This window comes from Montipora capricornis, chromosome 14, assembly GCF_036669925.1.
Source record: "Montipora capricornis isolate CH-2021 chromosome 14, ASM3666992v2, whole genome shotgun sequence".
Classification (NCBI taxonomy): Eukaryota; Metazoa; Cnidaria; class Anthozoa; order Scleractinia; family Acroporidae; genus Montipora; species Montipora capricornis.
In genome coordinates, this window is record NC_090896.1 from 41,921,793 (window position 1) to 41,941,467 (window position 19,675).

The following is a 19,675-nucleotide window of genomic DNA, read 5'->3' on the forward strand; positions in this document are numbered from 1 at the left end:
AATGACATTTTGATATAAACTGATGTAAGTTTGAAAAAAGGTGGGCCGACGTTTTTCAAATTTACCCAAATGCGATCCATCTCAATCCTCCCCAGTTTTGTCCATCCTTGTCTCTCCTTAGCTTTCCTGTAATTTGTTTGAGTTCCTCTATAGTTTTGAGCCGTTATTTTGTTATTTCAGTTAATTCTATGACCATTTGATCAATGCTGAAATTGCCTAAAATTGCGTGACCTAGCCCCTTTAATTGGAAATTTGAGACCACCCTCTCCCCCCCCCCCTCCCCCCAAAAACTCAATGATGGGAAAAGGGCGCATTATGTCCTTCGTACGGCTTCATGTAGCTGTCGACCTTTGTTTACTGATTTTGATACCATCCAGACCGATGAAGCGAAGGTCCAGCTTTGTTTTAGGTAAGAGCCGTCAGTCTTAAAAACGCGAATGGCACGTGAAAAGCTATTTCCCAGTTGAGTGTGCTGCGAAATATTTCTTAACGGGGAATCTTGGTTTTCGTCGTCTTAGGAAGATGTTGAACCCTGTATTGAACGGTGGAAATTATAGGGTTTACTACATTTCAGTTTCACACCGCTCGTTTATATCTCTGCTTTCGGACAGTAATTTTTTTTTAATTTTTATTTTTTGTATGCTTGCCTAGATTAATTAAGAACGTTTAGCTTGCAAATTGAACAAGTAAATAAAGACAGCAACAAAAAAAAAAAGATTTTTCGATGATGGGTACTTAATACCCTGGCCAAATTTCGTCTTGATACTGATTACCCTAACTGAACCAAAAATGACACTATGTGTTTAATTTATTTGTTTGAAACAAGGAGAAACTATTTCGAGCCTTCTTAAGTTCATTAAATGGGACAGTCGTTTCTTTTGGTTGTAATTAAATGGGAGAAATTGCCAAAGGTCTTAGATCGCAACACAGGACTTTGGAAATGTTTGCCCTGGGCATAATTTAGCAGATTATCGCTCAGTGCATTTCTTCCCGAAACGTTTGGCCCAAAACATTTTTTTTAAAGGATATATCGCGATTGGGAAAAAAGAAATTGCTACCAAACCGTCGGACAGTTCATCAAATCTTGCCTGGAGGCTTAGTGAACGTTTTTTCTCGCGAAGAAGGTAACTCGCGCTTTCCAGTAAGACCTATTCATTGCTGTCTACACTTTGGGGGGGGGGGGGGGGGAGGGTGGGAGGCAAAATTTGTGATGGCGAGAAGCGCTGGAGAAGGTAGACTACGAGGGAATCACTACTGGCGTCATTTTTACATTTGGCGCATACGACTCAGTTTGCTCGCAGAAGGCATCTTTTTATTTACAAATTAGTTGAATTTCCAATTTTAAGCGTTTCAACTTCAGATGGTAACGAGTCACCAATTAGCCGTCAAAAGCTGATGCATTTATTGGGTGACAAGGGCACTAATGATTACATAAATTCTTTCAGTAAAACGTCGACTTTTCGAAACAAAATTACTCAGAGTCCTCAGAGATTGTCTGGTATATCGGGTTCAAATTTTCAGAGATAGCTCATTAAGCAACGCATTTTCAATGTTCAGTACTTTATTCTTGGCCGACCGATTAGAACTGAAAACATAGCCTTCTGCTTATGAGGCCAAAATGGGGACAAAGATTCCCCTACAAATGTCATGATAAAATTGAAAAAAAAAAAATGAATTCAATCTTTTACTGACCATAATGGAGTAAACAGTGTATTAGTCACTGGGAAATGCTCTGCTTGACCACAATGCAGGGACTTAAAAACCTGGCTTCTTGCAAACAGTGTGTGGATTATATATTCCCTGTGACTTCACAAAAGGTTTCTGAGCAACTGTCTTGCCCTTATCCAAGAGAACAAAAGCATAGCTATTAATTTGAGTAAGTCCTTATAAAGGAATCAGTGTCTACTCCGTTAATTAATCCCCAGAGTCTTTGTCCACCTGGCGTATGGCACTCATTTCCATCCACACGGTATGTCAGCCGAGATAGCTTTTGTTGAAGTACTTAATGCATGAATGGCTCAAAGTAGCAGAAACGTGGCTCGCTAAAACTGACCTTCGGTTAAATTGAGGCCCTGGAGATCACAAGTGCTTTCGCAAAGTATATTCAGTAGTCTGTTCAATGTCCAAGCTTCTCATCTATCACTAATCTGGGGAAAAGAGAAAAACAAATACAACATTTGTAACTTTGCTGTAGCTCCCAATAGTTTTTAACAGCTCATGCAGTGGTAAGAATTCAAACCAGTCCATAGCGGGGTATATATTGACAAACCTGTTTCGAAATAAAGCATAACAACCAAGCTTATGAAGCATCGTTGTTTACATGTTTTAAGAGGCTAAATACACGGCATGTGGTGCATTTCATTTTAATTTGATATTTTGAAGAAGGCGGAGTCAATTGAAGACGCATCGTGTTGCAATTTAATATCACTACCAAGTTCCTGATTCTGCGTAAGTGGATAACTGTGAGGGAATTTTACCAATTTAAGTTATGATTACTGATTGCAGCTGAGTGTGAGGGAAAGCCAACAAAAATATAAGGATTTATATTTATACAACAGAAGAGTGTGTGGGTAATGATGAGGATTCCGCATCAATTATGAAAAAACAGAAATACTCTTTCTTGGAAATCAAAATCTCAGTAGCACCTAAGAGCGAGGAAAGTAACTTAAATTAAGCCTTTGTACCTCAAAAATGCCCCTTTTCGTGGGCAGAAGCTCAATTTTGAGGAAATCATTTATTCATTCAATCTAAGAAAAATGAAATTATTATCTTACTATTGTGAAGTGCAGGCTTATTTATTTATTTTTTTCTCACAAAAACGTGATCAAAGAAGCCAATAGCATCATATATGACTTTTAAGGAAATGCAACGACAAGGTACAACTGTCTTCTATTCTTTGTGACATAGAACATGGTGGTCTCAAGGCTGCACAATTAGAATCGATTATCAAAACTCAAAGAAATTGTGCTGTAAAGAAAATCGCCAATGATCATTCATTGAAAAATGGTTTATATCGCATTACCTTTAGCCGATCGGAGGTACCGTATTGCATTGATTAAGCAAGCGGACACCTCGAAGGTCGGTCGGCTGGTTTGCCCAGCCGAATTATAGTACACAACTAAAATAAAATCAACCTTGTACCGGATCTTGCTCAAAATATTTAGCTTCTCATCTCAAAGGGACCACCCTGTATACGTAGGAAATATAAGCGCCCATCCCAACCCTCACCCCTACGGAAAAAAATAGCTGAAGTGCAGAAACAAAAGGGGTGTTTCGGATTATTATTTACTTACTGGCCTACAATCATTGTCTGACAGTCTATGAGAATGCCTCAAAGTTTCAACTGCAATGCCCATGTGGGCGCAAAGTTTTTTCAGTCGCAAAATCTCCCGTCCATCTGCTTTGGTACATCTTGGCCATTTGTTCTTATTTATTATTTTGTTGCAAAGTCTGCAAAATAACCTTACTACCTTGTGAAAATGGTGAAAATTCGAATAAGTGCCCACCCTCAAGGTCCAAGGTTGTTTACCATTTACCGAAAAAATCCGGAAATTTCGGTTGGAATGTAAATGGTAAGCCTATTTTGGTCTTCCCAGAAGGAAAATTCCCGGAGAAAACGGGATTTCTTGAAAGGTAATCCAAAATTCCCAAACGGAATTTCCAAATGGAAAATGTGTTTACCATTTGCATTCCTCCATGATTTTGCCTCCCTCCAGACTCTCTCGGTAACCTTGAACGGATTTTGTAAATGGTACACGCCGATCCCAACTAAATTTCCCATTCGGGAGTTTTTGCTTACCATTTGAACAAACCTAGTACCAACCGGTCTCTGGTTGTAAATGGTAAACAACCCAAAAATTCATTAAGTGTCCAAGAGGGTTAATCGAATAAATACGGTCAATTTGTTCTTTGTTGTGATTTTGATGTGACTGAAATTCAATTTATTCTTTCTACATGCGATAAAGAATTTGTGGAATCGGTATTCGCAGCATTACTATATGTTAGGTACACTAGTTTAGTGTGGGCAGTAGCCGAAGTAATGATGAATTCGTTTTCAAAGTAAGAAACCGTAGCTGGCCACAAGACTGCGTGACAAACACGACAAACATATCTCTGTTGGAGATTTTGCCGAGAATCGTACTTTCGAGCTTTTCAAACAGCCTTTTAAGCCTTATCTGGCCACAAAGAGCCTAAACTGTCCCAAACATTGCTTATGAGTGCATTCGTTGCAGATAAATGTACTGCAATCCAATATACATTTATATGGCGTCGAGAACTCGGTCACTCGTTTAGTGACTGTAGCTCACGTTCCTACAAAATATTCATCTGTGCTGATGTTCTTGGGGAACTTCAAGTCTGTAGGAACGTCTAGGTAGCTTTTTTGCCTAACCGAGAAGTTGTAGCAATAGTGACAGATTTGACTCAAAAACTTTAAATTGCGTAGTCGTCCTTTTTAAACCCCAAACATTTAGGGATGACACCTTTTCATTTACTTAATTTTTGTGGCAGTACACACGCAATCGAGAAGCAATTGCTCAAATGCAAAGAATTTCGTACTACGTCAAAGGCAACTTTCTGAAAAACTGCAAAGGCTTCAAAATCGGGAAGCTCGCATCCTAATGTCTGCCAGCTATGATAGTAATTTGGATGATTTGTTCCGGGCACTAGGGTGGCGAAGACTCTACTATCAAAGATTGGAACAGAAGTCTATCATAGTGTATAAAACATTACATGGTTTGACACCTGATTATCTGAGATCAAGATTTGTATATCGTGACAACGTAAGTGCTTATCGTTTAAGGAATACCGAAAATAAATTAGTTCTTCCACAACCCCGAACTGATTATCTCAAGAGGAATTTTTTTTGTACAGTGGAGCTCAGTTGTGGAACAGCTTACCTGTGGACCTAAGACAAGCGTCTTCACTGACCGATTTCAAATCTAAGTTAAGTCGCCACAGTTTAAAGTAATATCTTAATTTTAAGTAAATTTTAGGCACGGCCTCCATGAAAAGCAGAATTTTTATTTATTTCTTTTATTTGAATTGTTATTATTAAATTTTATTGTAGTTAGGTAGATAGATATACTACTATAGATAATGAACTAAATCAACTGATGGAAACACCGTGTATAAATAAAGTTATCTTATCTTATGTTATCTTATTTTGGGGAGTTTTTTTGGTGGTAAGCCGAAAATAGAAGAAACGAAGCGGACGAGTAAGTCGCGCATGGGTCGCTGAAATTTGTTCTGAATCGCCACTGTTCAACGGTTGGTCGTTACAAGTCACTGCCGCGATGAACGACAAAGTTCCGCCGTTATCGTCGATCGTGTCTCCAAACCCGGCCACGTATCAGGGAAATCCAACCAGTAATTTCCGTAAATGGTTATCATTCCTTATCCTATATTGCAATCTTAGTTGAATCAAACGTGAAGATTTATGAGTCAAATATAAGGTTCATTCAGCCGATTTGTTTGAGTTCAGTGTCCCAGCAGTTTCCAGCGATAGAGCAACCTTACATGCAATATGGGAATCGGTAAGAAAATACATATTTTGCCACTTCAAAGAAAAAAATAAAAATAAAAATACACGACTGAGCCTTTACTTCATTTAGCCATATAAAGAATTGTGTCTGATCGCTTGTAATTACTTATGATAACTCTAATTTACCATTTAGTACAAGGTGCATTTCTGTTTGAATATATTTCAAACACACTTCACAACATTGCGCAATTGGCTCATGAGACTGCCACAACATATTGAAAATAATGGTCTTGCATTCAACTGCTCATGGAGCGACAATTTTATCTTGGCTTGAGTTTTGCCTACCGTATTTTCCAAACTACTAATTCATCTACTAATTCATCCCTTCATTCATTCATTCATCAACTAATTCATTCATTCATCCGCTCATCATGGTAGTGACTTGTAACGAGCAACCATTGAATAGTAGACAACTGAAGTCAGAAAAATTTTTAGCGACCCATGAGTGACTTACTCGCCCTCTTCTTTTCTCCTATTTTCGGCTTAAAAAAGGTAAAGTCACTGCTTACAAGCCTAGAAGGTTCATCAGGCCGGCGCTTATCTCCGGTTTCCGTACCATGAAGCGACTAGGAGTATTTATACTTCCCCTGGATGGCGTTCAAAACAACAGTAAATTAATGAATTTGACCGCTAAGAACAACTTGACATTGAATTTTGATCCTGATTCCTGTTGGGAAAGTCATCCTCTGACACCCACAATTTTTTCCAGAGTTAGTCTTGGCATAAACTGCCACAATCCACAATCCATAATCCACAATCCACAATCCACCCTTAATTCTGCTCTCCGGCTTTCTTCGATCCGGTCTTGTCTAAGCAGCTGATCATTGCAACCAATCAATTCCAGATCAGACTTCGCGGTTACTGTACTCGATGTTTCATCTGCCCGAGCTTCAGAGATGGTAAATACAACGAAGTTGTCTAGGATAAAAATATCTTTAACAAGGGAGAGCTCGACCCCGAGTACTCAAGTTCGAAATTTCTAAGACGATCTAATATTACAGAAGTGATCGAAAATGAAAAGACCCTGATCGTGGATAAGAAGTAAGGCATCAAACTTCGGTAGGCCGAAAATTACGAAACAACGGAAGCTGTGCTAAACTCTTAAGCGGAAATTCCGCGATGACAATCAAGCAGAGGTTTCTGCAGTTTACATTACGACTGAAAAGTATATGAAAGGCGTATAATCTCTCGCTACATAATTTCGTCAGTTTCTCTTTAATTACAATTAACTTTTAAAGTTGTAGTTTTATGGTAGTAATTGGTGAACTGATTTAAGTCGATATAGCATATGCTGGAATATTTTTGAACAGAAAGTAATGTCTCAGCTTTTTGTAAAGAAGTATTATAAGGAAATATAATTTTCCGAATGTTGACTCGGACCTGATGATATTCTGGAAATTTCTATCGGTGCTCTTTTGCAGGTGTCGAACCTAGTACAAGCTCCGATTACTACTTCAGACGGCTCTCTGATCTAAATTGGACACTCACTTGCTAAGGCCACTAATTTATTCTTTATAGGCCATTAACTTATACAAGGTTGCGGTAACAATGCGGCATTCTTGCAAGTGGATTACAGAAGATAGTTTTTGCTCTGCCAGATGGTATACGTGTAGTGCCCGGCTAGATCACAACACCGAGATCAACGTTGCCTCTTTGCAAACAGAGCACGGATTTTCCTTGACATTGTCCCACAATGTCTATGAATAATTGTACCGAGACAATAACTTGAGTTCATTTCCCTCGTCCGAGAGGACGAAAGTTTAACCATATGTAGATGTTCTTTTAAAGAAATCACCGTCTCTTTATTTATTCAAAGACCTATGAGAGCAGAGAGCATTTGTCGGCGTCTGGCAAGGCACTCACTTTCTCACGGTATAACAACAACTTTAAAGGTATAGTTTTTTCACTACTTCCGAATGCAAGGAGGACTTAACATAGCGGAAAAGGATTCAATTAAACTGTCCTTGAATTAAGGGCCTGGCCGAATCACAAGTCCTTTGGTAAAGTACATTAGTAGAGTACCAGCTGCTTCCGTAAGTTAGGGAGCCAATATAAACTCTCGTCACATTCACATTTGATTTCTTTGATGCCACTAAAGTCTGAGACAAGGTAAGGAAAAGCTAGGTTTTATCCAATTGTTAACTGAGACCGTGGCAGCTTTTGCTATCAGTAATTGAACATTCGCGTTCGCGGCTCATAAGTTATGGGATCATTAACTTGCTTGGGAGGGTGGGCCGAAAATTAAACTCAGTTGAGTGTTTTAATTAAGAATAAGATATTTTCTCATTCGATTTAGATTTTACAAATAACAAAGAATACAGTTTGTTCTCTTAAAATAGATTGCCATCGTAAGCAATCCACAAGCCCAACTGAGGAAAGTTTGCAATCGTTAGTTCCACGATTTCCTGCTTTCAGTGTCATAATTAGCGCCAATGATCAAGAATTTTATCATTTAAATTTTAATTTCATCTTGCAGCCATCCCGCAAGAGGTGTAGTACATGCAGCTTTCCACCTTGGACAGAAGCTAAATACGGTTGCTTCCATAATTAATTGGCATTTTGAAAATATGTCGCTAGACGCAGAGCCTTATTCAGTTAATATAAACTGAACGCCATGATAGCGGATAATTGAGTTCGAATATTAAAAACATGGACGTCTTGACTCTCTTTGCCCTGAAGGAAACGATAATCTAATGGGAGTTCAATAGACTGACCTAATGAATAGGCCTCCTGACTGAGTAAACACGTGAGATTACAATTCAAGTCTCCCAATATGATAACTCATCGATGGTTTACGGAATAGAAGACAGCTACAAAGCGTCTGGTACTGAAGGCGTTCAAAACATCAGTAAATTAATGAATTTGACGGCTAAGAAGAACTTGACATTGAATTTTGAGCCTGATTCCTGTTCGGAAAGTCATCCTCTGACACCCACAATTTTTTTCAGAGTTAGTCTTGACATAAACTGCCACAATCCACAATCCACAATCCACCTTTAATTCTGCTCTCCGGCTTGCTTCGATCCGGTCTTGTCTAAGCAGCTGATCATTGTAACCAATCAATTCCAGATCAGACCTCGCGGTTACTGTACTTAATGTTTCATCTGCCCGAGCTTCAGAGATGGTAAATACAACGAAGTTGTCTTGGATAAAAATATCTTTAACAAGGGAGAGCTCGACCCCGATTACTCAAGTTCGAAATTTTTAAGACGATCTAATATTACAGAAGTGATCGAGAATGAAAAGACCCTGATCGTGGATAAGGAGTAAGGCATCAAACTTCGGTAGGCCGAAAATTATGAAACAACGGAAGCTGTGCTAAACTCTTAAGCGGAAATTCCGCGATGACAATCAAGCAGAGGTTTCTGCAGTTTACATTACGACTGAAAAGTATATGAAAGGCTTATAATCTCTCGCTACATAAATTTCGTCAGTTTCTCTTTAACTGACAATTAACTTTTAAAGTTGTAGTTTTATGGTAGTAATTGGTGAACTGATTTAAGTCGATAAATCATGTGCTGGAATATTTTTGAACTGAAAGTAATGTCTCAGCTTTTTGTAAAGAAGTATATAAGGACATATAATTTTCCGAATGTTGACTCGAACCGGATGATACTCTGGGAAAATTCTATCGGTGCTCTTTTGCAGGTGTCGAACCTAGTACAAGCTCCGATTACTACTTCAGATCACACTACTTCGGCTAGATCACAACACCGAGACCAACGTTGCCTCTTTGCAAACAGAGCACGGATTTTCCTTGGCATTGTCCCACAATGTTTATGAATAATTGTACCGAGACAATAACTTGAGTTCATTTCCCTCGTCCGAGAGGACGAAAGTTTAACCATATGTAGATGTTCCTTTAAAGAAATCACCGTCTCCTTATTTTTTCAAAGACCTATGAGAGCAGAGAGCATTTGTCGGCATCTGGCAAGGCACTCACTTTCTCACGGTATAACAACAACTTTAAAGGTATAGTTTTTTCACAACTTCCGAATGCAAGAAAGACTTAACATAGCGGAAAAGGATTCAATTAAACTGTCCTTGAATTAAGGGCCTGGCCGAATCACAAGTCCTTTGGTAAAGTATATTCACCGGGGGTAGTGCGTTCAAATTCCACGTCCCTTTAAAATTATATTCAGTTCAATTCAATTTTTTTTAATTAACACTGTCCAAAGCTAAGCATTTACACACGATTTATAATAATGATAATAATAATAATAACAATAATAATAATAATAATAATAATAATAATAGTAATAATAATAATAGTAATAATAATAATAATAATAATAATAATAACAAAAAGAGGAGAACAAGAATGAAATTAGGTCATAAGGTAAACAGTGGATAGGTGTGCGGTGTCCAAAAGAGTACAGCTTTCTAGCTGGACACCGCCAAACAAGCTGTTAGGAAATATCCGTTCTTGCTTTAACGGATATCCGGATATTTTACTATCTAAGAAGAAGAGGAAAAAAATACTTGGTCGGGTTCCAGCATTGATATGTGTCGTGAAAAGTTCCGGAACACGTAGCCTGTCTCATTCTACTCACACCTAAAGGTTAAGAAAACAGAGTTGTAAGGCTGCTTAAGAATTTCCAAATTCGTGATTTCCGAGTTTCAAAAGAATTAGATATGAAGATTAATTGACTAGCTTAGTTTAATACCCTAGGACATCTTGCGTTAAAAAGATTTTCCAGCGCCCAGACGAGTGGGGAATGTCGCTCTCATGAACAGGGGTTTAAGATCAAATGTTAACTCAAAAATCTTGCTTACGCAGTGGTTAACTGTTTTTACCTTTATCAAGTACGAATAAAACCAAATTTTTATTTTTTTTTTACTTTCCACCGACAGTTTGTTAAGAATTCTACTCCTTGGTACTCGGACAGGTTCCGACTTGAGAACAAGACGTACTCAAGGTGATAACAATCAGTAAAGCATACTTATCTAGCTTATGAAGCACCAGTGATTACATGCTGGAATGTCGAGATAAATGTAGGCTAACGACTAGTTAGTTTAGGCGTTTCCCACTTAATACAGTGTGTAATAACTCAGTATGTAATAATATGTAATGATCACGACATAGTTTATGACGATCATGATATAATGACACTCTCACTTTTAAATGCTGGAATGCCAACATTAAAATGTTTTGAAATAAAGAACGCTAACGATGAGATATTTTAAAGCTTTTTCACTTGATATAGTGTATGGCTCATTTCGTTTTGAAGTGGCGGAGTCAATTGAAGACCATTGAAGAATCGTTATAGAGCAAGTGTTGCGTCAGCATAAAATCGTTGCACTTGAATATCAATGATAATAAAGATTCTGATTCCGTTTAGGTTGTTAACTTTGAATGCATTTAGCTCAACCTAACATAATTTCTTTGAGAAAAAGGTGTCTTGTTAATGTTTAATTACTCCTAGAAAGGCGGCATCCGCAACGACATATGCAAACAGTAAGACTGTGATCATCATCTTCATCATTATCATATCTTTCCTTACCCCCCGATTTTAGAGAAGCTTGTTGAAGCTAATGTCCTATAGCATTACCCTCTCAACCATACATTATATACCATGCATATAGAGGACAGACCAGAACACCATGAACTCCATGCCATATTCTATTGGAATAGTGTGTGAGCTATCTGATGTCCCACAGGGAACTAAGAACATCAGTGACGGATTGTGAGACGTCACCTACGGTTTATCGTCTTTATCCGAGAGTCTAACCATTTGCTGATGGTCTGAATTCGTGGATACTAAACGATAAATCCCGCCTTCGAAGAGAATACTGGAAGTGAGGTCCCTGTGTGTTGGTCTGGACCAGAATCACCCTTTTCCCAAACACCAATCTCTTATCTCTAGCCGGGTTGTCATGGTACTTTAATAACGATGGTGAACGCTAACCAACCTTCTCTGAGAACCCAGGCGGGGCCCCGTTTCTCGAAAGTTCCGGAAAACTTTTCGGGCCGTAAAAGCCATTTGTGAAACTGCCAACCGCTTGTTTTGGAAAGCCGCTCTTTTAACATTTTTTCAAGGTAACAAAAAGAAAAAAAATGACAGTGAAGAGATCCTCTCGATCCGTTCTTCAGATACAAAGGGAATTTTGACACCCGAAAGGGGGCCATAAATTTTATGGACCCTCGAGAAACGGACCCCTGGTCTCTTTTTATGAAATTCCTAAGTCATGAAAGAGTTTCAGATTAGTCTTGAAAATCCCCATATACATGTGTGGACATATCCGTCAATGTTTGATTTGTTGAGCAATCATCACGTTTTCTTGCATTTAATTCAGCGAAACGTGTTTCCATCCATCTGTTCACTAGCCTACAGGAAAACGAGGAGTTTGCGCGCCGGTCTTCCCTTCCCTTCCCCTTCAAACGCCAATATATCTGTATATCTGTATACCGTCAATTAGTTGTACCGGTAAATTAAGTTTTAAAGAGCCCCGCAAGGCATATTGATAAATCAGAACAGCGTCCCCTTCCTCAGATCTAATTCAGAACCATAAATAGAACCGGAACCTCTTGAAAAAAAAAAGCGCATAAAGTAACTTTGCCAAACTAGAACTGCTATACCGTGCGTCAGAAAAAGGCCTATAATTGTAACGAAACACTAAGAATTCTGCTACAACTTACGATTTCCGCCGTTCAATTTTTATCTTCTGATTATTTAATTTCCTGTTTATTGAGCTGATCTAATCACTCGTATTAATGAGTGAAGACGACACTCCCGTTAAAGCTACATCCTGTCTTATACCATGTGCCGACGCACGGAAGTATCGGTGTTTCATTTTCGTTGTCGGTTTCCATCCAAAAGTCTGTTGTCGGTTTCCCTTATTTTTTGTTGTCTACAAAAAAAATTTTTTGTTAAAATTGTGGATTACATCTTTATCGGGCTCAATACCTCAATTTTCCCCATTAATTCAGCTTGCTGAATCGTTGAAGAATCATGTTCGAAACGCAGAAAGATTGTTCTATTATCAGACAGTGAAATTTAATAGTCTGAGAAGCGGTTATAAAAGTCAAGATGATTTGACACAAATTAAGTGGGGTTCAGGAGACCGTACCAGCCAGTACTAACAGGCTCCAAAGACGTCAGCAATATGGAAGTCCCTGGAAAAGAATCCATGGCATCCTATTCAGACAGTAAAGCAAGCCTGAGTCTTCTCCTGATTTTATGCATTTTGTCCTTTTTTGGCAGCTGTTTGACTGTGGTTCTGTTCATATGGAATTACTCCGTTGAAAGGCAAGTCAAAGAGCTCGAAATGAGGCTTTGGCTAGAAGCTGAACAACTTAAGGCTATGGTGAAAAGTCCAGTCGCTTATCCAAACACTGGCAACATAGATTACAATCACGGTAAGAAATCTGATAATTCCAGAACCCTGGAAACCCGTTATGTTTCCAACGGCCTTACCTCGATATCACGCCAGCTCTGAAGATTGAGCCAATTGAGCCTAGAGGTTTACATCCATTTCCCCTTTCCCTCGATCAATGGGGAGCTGAACCAAGTAAAAGGGCTCTGTCTACACATGGACTGAATATACTTTTTAAAAAAAGGTGTAATAGGAGGGCTCTTTCTCTTTATGAGCCTTCTACAATTTCCGTACAATTCCTTGTCATGGTTCTGTGAAAACGCTTTGTGCTGTTATAAACGTCAGCGCGCCAGGATAAGTTTTTCCATTCCTTCTCCTGTTTAGTCAATAAGTTGTTGGCATCTGAGTCTGTTGTTCCCTATCAACGGCGGTTGAATTAGTCGTGAAGCAGTGATTTCAAAGCGAATTTGATGGGCACAAATATTAACGCCTTCTGTATCAAGGGGAACTTGAGTTTTATTCAGGTTAGTAAGCAATAACACTTACCTCAGCGATCTTCCTCTTCCATGCCAGCCCATTTCCAGAAAAGAAGAATCAGAAGTCAGCAAAGACGCCGTGAACCAACTTTAACCCTACAAATTCCTAAAGCAAACTAGGCTGTACGCCTGCTTCTGCCATAAAAGTCACTTAGGGTTACATTTCTTAGAGTTTGCATATTTTCACGAGGGACTGAAAAATGAGAAACAACTTGAACGGAGTTGCTCTATACAAAATATCATTCAAGCATTTTGTATGAGACTAAACGAGTCCTGTTGTATCGGCAGGGGTATTTTATAGAACGCCGAACGATGTTGAGGTGGTGCTTGTTCTTGCCAAAAGCTAATAACTATAGCGATACGCAGCAAATAACTCACGCGGAACCCACAACAGAATACTTCGTTAAATATCTATTCGGATTGAAATTTTGATGAAATTTTCGCCAAACGACCATCCGTCTACACTTTTCCAAGTTTGTCGAAAACGGTAACGTCCAGTAATCAAAACATCACGTAAAAGATTGAAAACGGCGGTTGCATGGGAAGGTAGTCCCTCACGTTTCGGAAAGGGCTGGTTATTTTATAATGTTTTGTCTTAAAAATGAGGACAGCTACAGCACTGAGCCGGACGAAATTTCGCTGAACAGCCCATTGAAGTTACTTTCAGCTATCAATTTTCATAAGAAAGATTTTTATGATACCCAAAAAACGAAAGTCATCAAGTTCTTCAAGTTGTAAAAAATATCCTTTTAAACAGTCTATCAATAACAACGAACTTAGCGATGACATTTCCAAATATGTGTATTTTTTAGTTTATTGTGTCTAGTATATTTTCGGGTATGCCATGCCTTAAGTAGTGATATGTGCGGGGCCATTAAAATTAACTTTTTGTGAATTTCGATTTTGGCCAGAGGTAGATGAGGAATCCACTGGGAAATGTTCTCGTCGTAGCTTGAAACAAAGGTCTCAAGTTCCCGTCAGTTTAGGAAACGTTCGTGAAGAAATCATCAAACTTTGGCCTTACAATGGTTTAATCTGCCTGCCGAGCCCCAGCGGTCCGAAAGGAGAGCCGGGACTACAGGGTGACAAGGGTGAACCGGGGCAATCCGGACCCCAAGGACTTAGAGGTTCCCCAGGGATGCCAGGATGTCAAGGTCCAAAGGGTGGAGTGGGGAAATATGGACCCCGTGGGAGCAAAGGCGACTGGGGACCTCCAGGACTTCCTGGTCCTAAAGCTGCATGTTATCTATGGAAATATCGACCAAAGGCTATGCAAGATCCAAAAGGCGAAAAGGGAGTAAAAGGAGATGTCGGTTTTCCAAGATTAAGAAGAATGAAAGGAGAACCGGGTGTTACTGGAATTCTTGGAATAGGTAACTAGTAGTCTTTGTTAGTTTACTTATTTATTTATTTATTTATGTATGTATGTATGTATGTATGTATGTATGTATGTATGTATGTATGTATGTATGTATGTATGTATGTATGTATGTATGTATGTATGTATATATGTATTTATTTACTTATTTATTTATTTATTTGTTTAATTATTTGATGTGTTACCTATCACTGTATTTTGGAACATTTCTGGAATTGTAATCATTCTTTCAAGGTCTGGGGAAATTGCGTCTCCCGAGTTATCTCAACCCAGCTATTCAAAGTCGGGATAAGTTTTTTTTTCCAATTACTGTGAATAATTCACCATCCAAAGTATAAAATTAATTTCAGGACAAGATTTTCGTTGCCGCCTTTTCTTAGCTGTGCGCGCGTAGAGTGTGCACATGGTTACACGAACAAATACTGATGGAGACTGCTACAGTGTCAGATAGTGACTTATATCCACCGGAAAAAGTTATCCGATCTTTAAAGTGAAGCTTCTCATTTATCAGCTGTAATCAGTAGCGTTCCTGAATAACTGAAGATTCTACAACTGCAAGCAGAAGATTCACTAACAATCTACTGTTGTCTCGCATTAGAAAATATCCGCGAAGAAATAAAGAAAAAAGTGGGTTCCTTTGCTGTGGAGACCGTAATTCGAGCTCCAGGCAGAGTATTTGTAAAGGGACCCCCAGGCCCGCGTGGTCGACAAGGAAGGCAGAGACCACCAGGAATGAATGGACTAAATGGAAAAAATGGAATACCAGGAGTTAAGGAAGATACTGCAATCCGTGGCCCTGTAGGACCAAAGAGAGATTACGGAGCAACTGGCCCCAAAGGAGATCCCGGTTGTAACGGAGGAAAAGGCAAGTGTTGACACAACAAAACAAAGTCAATTATTAATTATTTATGGTTTTCGTACTGAAATAACAAAAAAATATATAGTTGGAAAACCCTAATAATATACATGAACAAAAAGAGGTAACGAACCAAGTATGCTGATTATTTAAAGATAAAAGAAACTCACAAATCAAACGAAAGCCCTGGATGGCACAATTTTGCCCGATTGCGTGTTGCGCGCCCTATTATGATCTATTATAATTAAAATAAATCTCTCTCGATTTTTTTCCTCCTATGTTATTTATAAGTCATCACATGATTTTTCTGGTGTTCCTTGGAATAAATGAGCACTCCTAATGAAAGCTCGCCTTACGGGCTCGTCTAATTGTGTTAGTCTTTGTAAATATTTACTCGTACTAATTTAGTCCACATTGCACTTGAAGTCTTGTGATTACCTTTTCAAACAAAGAGGACGGCCAGTAGGCTAAGCGTTGTGATTTTCCATTCCAGAACACTCGTGAAGACAAAATGCGGTCAATGGTCAAACCGAGGATGATCAAAAAATCCCTTCTCCTAAATAGTACCCGATGATAATTTTCTTTATTAGGCTAGTCATGAGACAGCGTTGCTACATCAAGATAAGATTACCTTTCGCGAATCCAACTCGCGCACACGTAGGACAATGTAATACGATTTAATCTACTGAACACCGTCCTGAGGCAGTCAGTCGGTCAACCAATCAAGGTTTCCATGATTTATTCACTTTGGGGTTCCTTTATTTCTTAATCAAAAAACCTTTTTATTCTTTTCTTTTCTTTTGTTGTTTTTTTTTTTCTACTTCTTTTTTTTACGTGTTTTCATTTCATCTTAATTGGCTCAATGCTCCCTTTGGTGATTAGTAATCTTTTTGTGTTTATTAAAGCCCCGCAGTCGCGGATAGTGGAAAGTGAAACTTCATGGTGTAGAGCTCAGTTTTAAAGACCACTATCAGGCTTCTTATTCCGTGTGTGCATCGGCAACAGTCTTTGTACCTTTTATGTGTTTCAGGTGAACCAGGACCACCAGGAAAGTGGGGAGGAGGAGCTCGAGCGTTCCGTGGGATCAAATGGAGACCGGGATATCCGGGAGGAAAAGGAGAAAAAGGTAAAAACATCGGAGCAAAGAAGAACCAATGAAATTTTAGGAAAATATCCAGTCCGAAGGTCACACAAATGCTTGATATTTCTTTAGTGAGACGTTAATTGGAATTTTCATATCGTGAAGGAATTTGCCATAAACCCTTGGCTTTCGAGAGGTTTTAATTTAGACATCTGATAATATGCTTGTATTTTTTCTGGGATGACACCTGAGGTCAGCTTGTGAAATCTAAGCAATGAGTTTCTAAAAATCTTTTGGAGCCAACTTTCAGAAACATATTTCATGTATAAACTTTCCTACCAGAAGCGTAGAAATCGCTTTGTTTGGTGAATGATAGAGAAATTGTCCTTGGTTGCCCCAAAATAAAAGTCTCTACAGGATTTGCTTTATTGAGTAGTTAATCACTCTATGACTTCTCTCTGTTAAATAACTGATTCAGACGATAAATGACATCTACGTAGAGTCTCTAACTGAAAGAAATTAATAAAGAATACAAAGTAAACAATGATTTATATGTTACCGACCCAAATATCTTTTCAAATTAAAATTTTCGGGGCCTCCTGACACGTTGTTAACTTCGTTGCCAGGACCTTTCCCTTGTCGTCTGGGCTAGAAGCTAACTAAAAATACTCATGCGAGAGACTTCTTACTGTCCTTTGACAATTTTTCCTTTGTTTTGGAACTTTGAACATGGCTAAGATGAAATATTATACGAGGAACAAGACGTCCAATGTTTTTATTACCTCTTCGCTGCCAGAAACACCAGCATGGCCAAGGGTACGTAAAAGGCTCAGCCGTTCTAATTTTAATTTTGCAGGGGACTCCTGAGACTAAAAAGGGTGATAGCCTACCGGTATCAGGATCCTGTTGAGTATAAAGACCAGACAGCACACGAAAGCTTTTCAATTTGCTGTGATGTGAAGTTCTTTCTTCTTCTTTTTGACGATAATCAATTCGATGGCAACGATTATTTTACTTCATTAAAGTGACTGTATCTTGGTAGATTTGTAGGCCGGGTCACCTTTCTACATAGAAGTAGGCGATGAAGCGTTTGCGGACGCGGATCGTCTGGCTGGTACCGTTTTGTAACTGTTTTACCTTACGAAATAAAGTGTTTTTTATATAAAGGTCTCATGATGAGCTCCGTAAACATTGCATATATACTTTGTGCGGATTAGAATAAAACCGATGGATTCTTCTTTTTTTCTCCACTAATTCCATTAGAGAGCCTACACGTGATCTGTCTACACCTCAGCAGTCATGCTAGGAGCTAAGAAAAGAGCCGATTTTGGTCTTTGCCCCTGTAAAGAAGTCTGTCAGTCATTCGAAACCGTAACGAGCATGCATGACATGCGAGGATGTTTTTGTTCGTGGTGATTGACTATGAAATATGAATTTTCTTTCCGGTATTGTTTATTGTTTGCAGCAGTACAGAGTTTAAACAATCCATTTCTGTTCATTCTGAATTTGTGGTTATGCCTGCTGTGTATTGCCTCGAGAATGTGACTAGTTTTGTTTGTGGAATGGAGAACATTCGCGGTGTCAGCAGACACTTGATCTGGGAAATGGTATTTAATTTTACAATCTTGGACAAATTAAATGGAAAATTGAGACCAGCGCCTTCCCGCAAACTCAATGATGAGAAAAGGGCGCGTTATGGCCTATGTAGCTTTCGACCTTTGTTTACTGATTTTGATACCATCCAGACCGATGAAGCGAAGGTCCAGCTTTGTTTTATGTAAGAGCCATTAGTCTTAAAAACGCGAGTGGCACGTGAAGAACTATTTCCAGTCGAGTGTGCTACGAAATATTTCTTTCAATGTTACGGAGAATTTTGGTTTTCGTCGTCTCAGGAAGATACTGAACCCTGTATTGAACTGTGGAAATTCTAGAGTTTACTACATTTCAATTTCACGCCAACAAAAAATGATAATTCGATTATGATCCCAATTTTGAAGGAAATAAAAACAGTGGACTGTTTCACGACTGCCATCGCGAAGTCCCAGAAGGTATAAAGCTTCTTTTGTAAGATACACTTGAATTTTCATTAAAGTATTTGCCCGAAAGAAACAATCTGTTGTTTTTATGGCATTTTCCCAGTGGTGGCAGTTATTCCAAAAATACCCAAAAGTCTCACTCGGTCAACTTTGATAACTGGGGCAATCATGTAAACTCGGTTCCACGCTCCCCCTCCCTGGATCCGAGTTAATGTTAATATAAGTACACAAAATGCCACTACGAAAAAAAAAATCGTGATAACGAGTAACTTTGTATTGTTCGATATAACTGACACCTGTCGAGACATGTTTAATGCAAATATGTGACGTGTTATTCTGACGCAAAGAACACATTGTAATTATTTACCAATTTAAGTGGAATGTGTAGACATTTATTTTTGTTTGTTGAACAAGACGTTTCGCTGGTTTTGCGGTTATGTAATTGATTTTTCTGTGGTGCTGCGGCTTTAAATGGACCACGACAATAGTATGCCGCTCTCATACACCGTCTATGATTCACTTGTCGGCAAACGTCGGACTAAAATTTGCGTTTTGCCAAAAGTAGAAGAAACTCGTTTGATATGAGCTCATTTCTTGGCTATTAGCAGCAGGTATCAAGTGACTTTTTAAAAGAAAGAAACGAGTTCGGATAATATCGATCATTTTCAGGATTTTATGACAAGCAGCAGTCCACCGTTTCGCGTTTGCCGTTTCACGTTTGCCGTTTAACGTTTGCCGTTTCACGTAAACACGATGCTTAATCTCTCTAATGTCAAAGTACGTGCAGGCCAGTGGTTAGGGCCCGCAACCTCGTTCCCAGGGTCTCTCTTCTCTGTCTCCTTTGTCGTTGAGAAGATGAAGAGGAGATCCCGGGTTCAAGACTCTTTGTAGTCGCTGGTTCAACTTCTTGGCTTGTAAATAGCCACTTA

General features: G+C 38.9%; 1 protein-coding gene and 1 long non-coding RNA gene across 2 annotated transcripts; one reads left to right on the forward strand and one right to left on the reverse strand.

Moving 5' to 3' along the window:
• Positions 1-1,290: 1,290 nt before the first annotated feature.
• LOC138032311 (uncharacterized) lies at positions 1,291-18,800 on the reverse strand. Its single transcript, XR_011128335.1, has 2 exons — positions 17,601-18,800; positions 1,291-2,147 (listed from the first exon to the last, which is right to left on the reverse strand). It is a non-coding gene; the product is annotated as an uncharacterized lncRNA (long non-coding RNA).
• Positions 12,575-17,876, forward strand: LOC138032300 (collagen alpha-1(XXIII) chain-like). The gene is made up of 5 exons (XM_068879948.1): positions 12,575-12,902; positions 14,307-14,768; positions 15,372-15,638; positions 16,660-16,755; positions 17,567-17,876. Exons 1-5 carry the CDS (start codon positions 12,650-12,652, stop codon positions 17,575-17,577), a joined length of 1,089 nt encoding a protein of 362 aa, XP_068736049.1. The 5' UTR covers positions 12,575-12,649; the 3' UTR covers positions 17,578-17,876.
• Positions 18,801-19,675: the final 875 nt, after the last annotated feature.

What these genes read in the sequence shown, in the direction of transcription:
- LOC138032300 (XM_068879948.1), top strand. Translation starts at nt 12,650, where the DNA reads ATGGAAGTCCCTGGAAAAGAATCCATGGCATCCTATTCAGACAGTAAA. An exon ending in TACTGGAATTCTTGGAATAG is followed by an intron (nt 14,769 to 15,371) that starts GTAACTAGTAGT and finishes GTCTCGCATTAG; the next exon opens with AAAATATCCGCGAAGAAATA. An exon ending in CGGTTGTAACGGAGGAAAAG is followed by an intron (nt 15,639 to 16,659) that starts GCAAGTGTTGAC and finishes TATGTGTTTCAG; the next exon opens with GTGAACCAGGACCACCAGGA.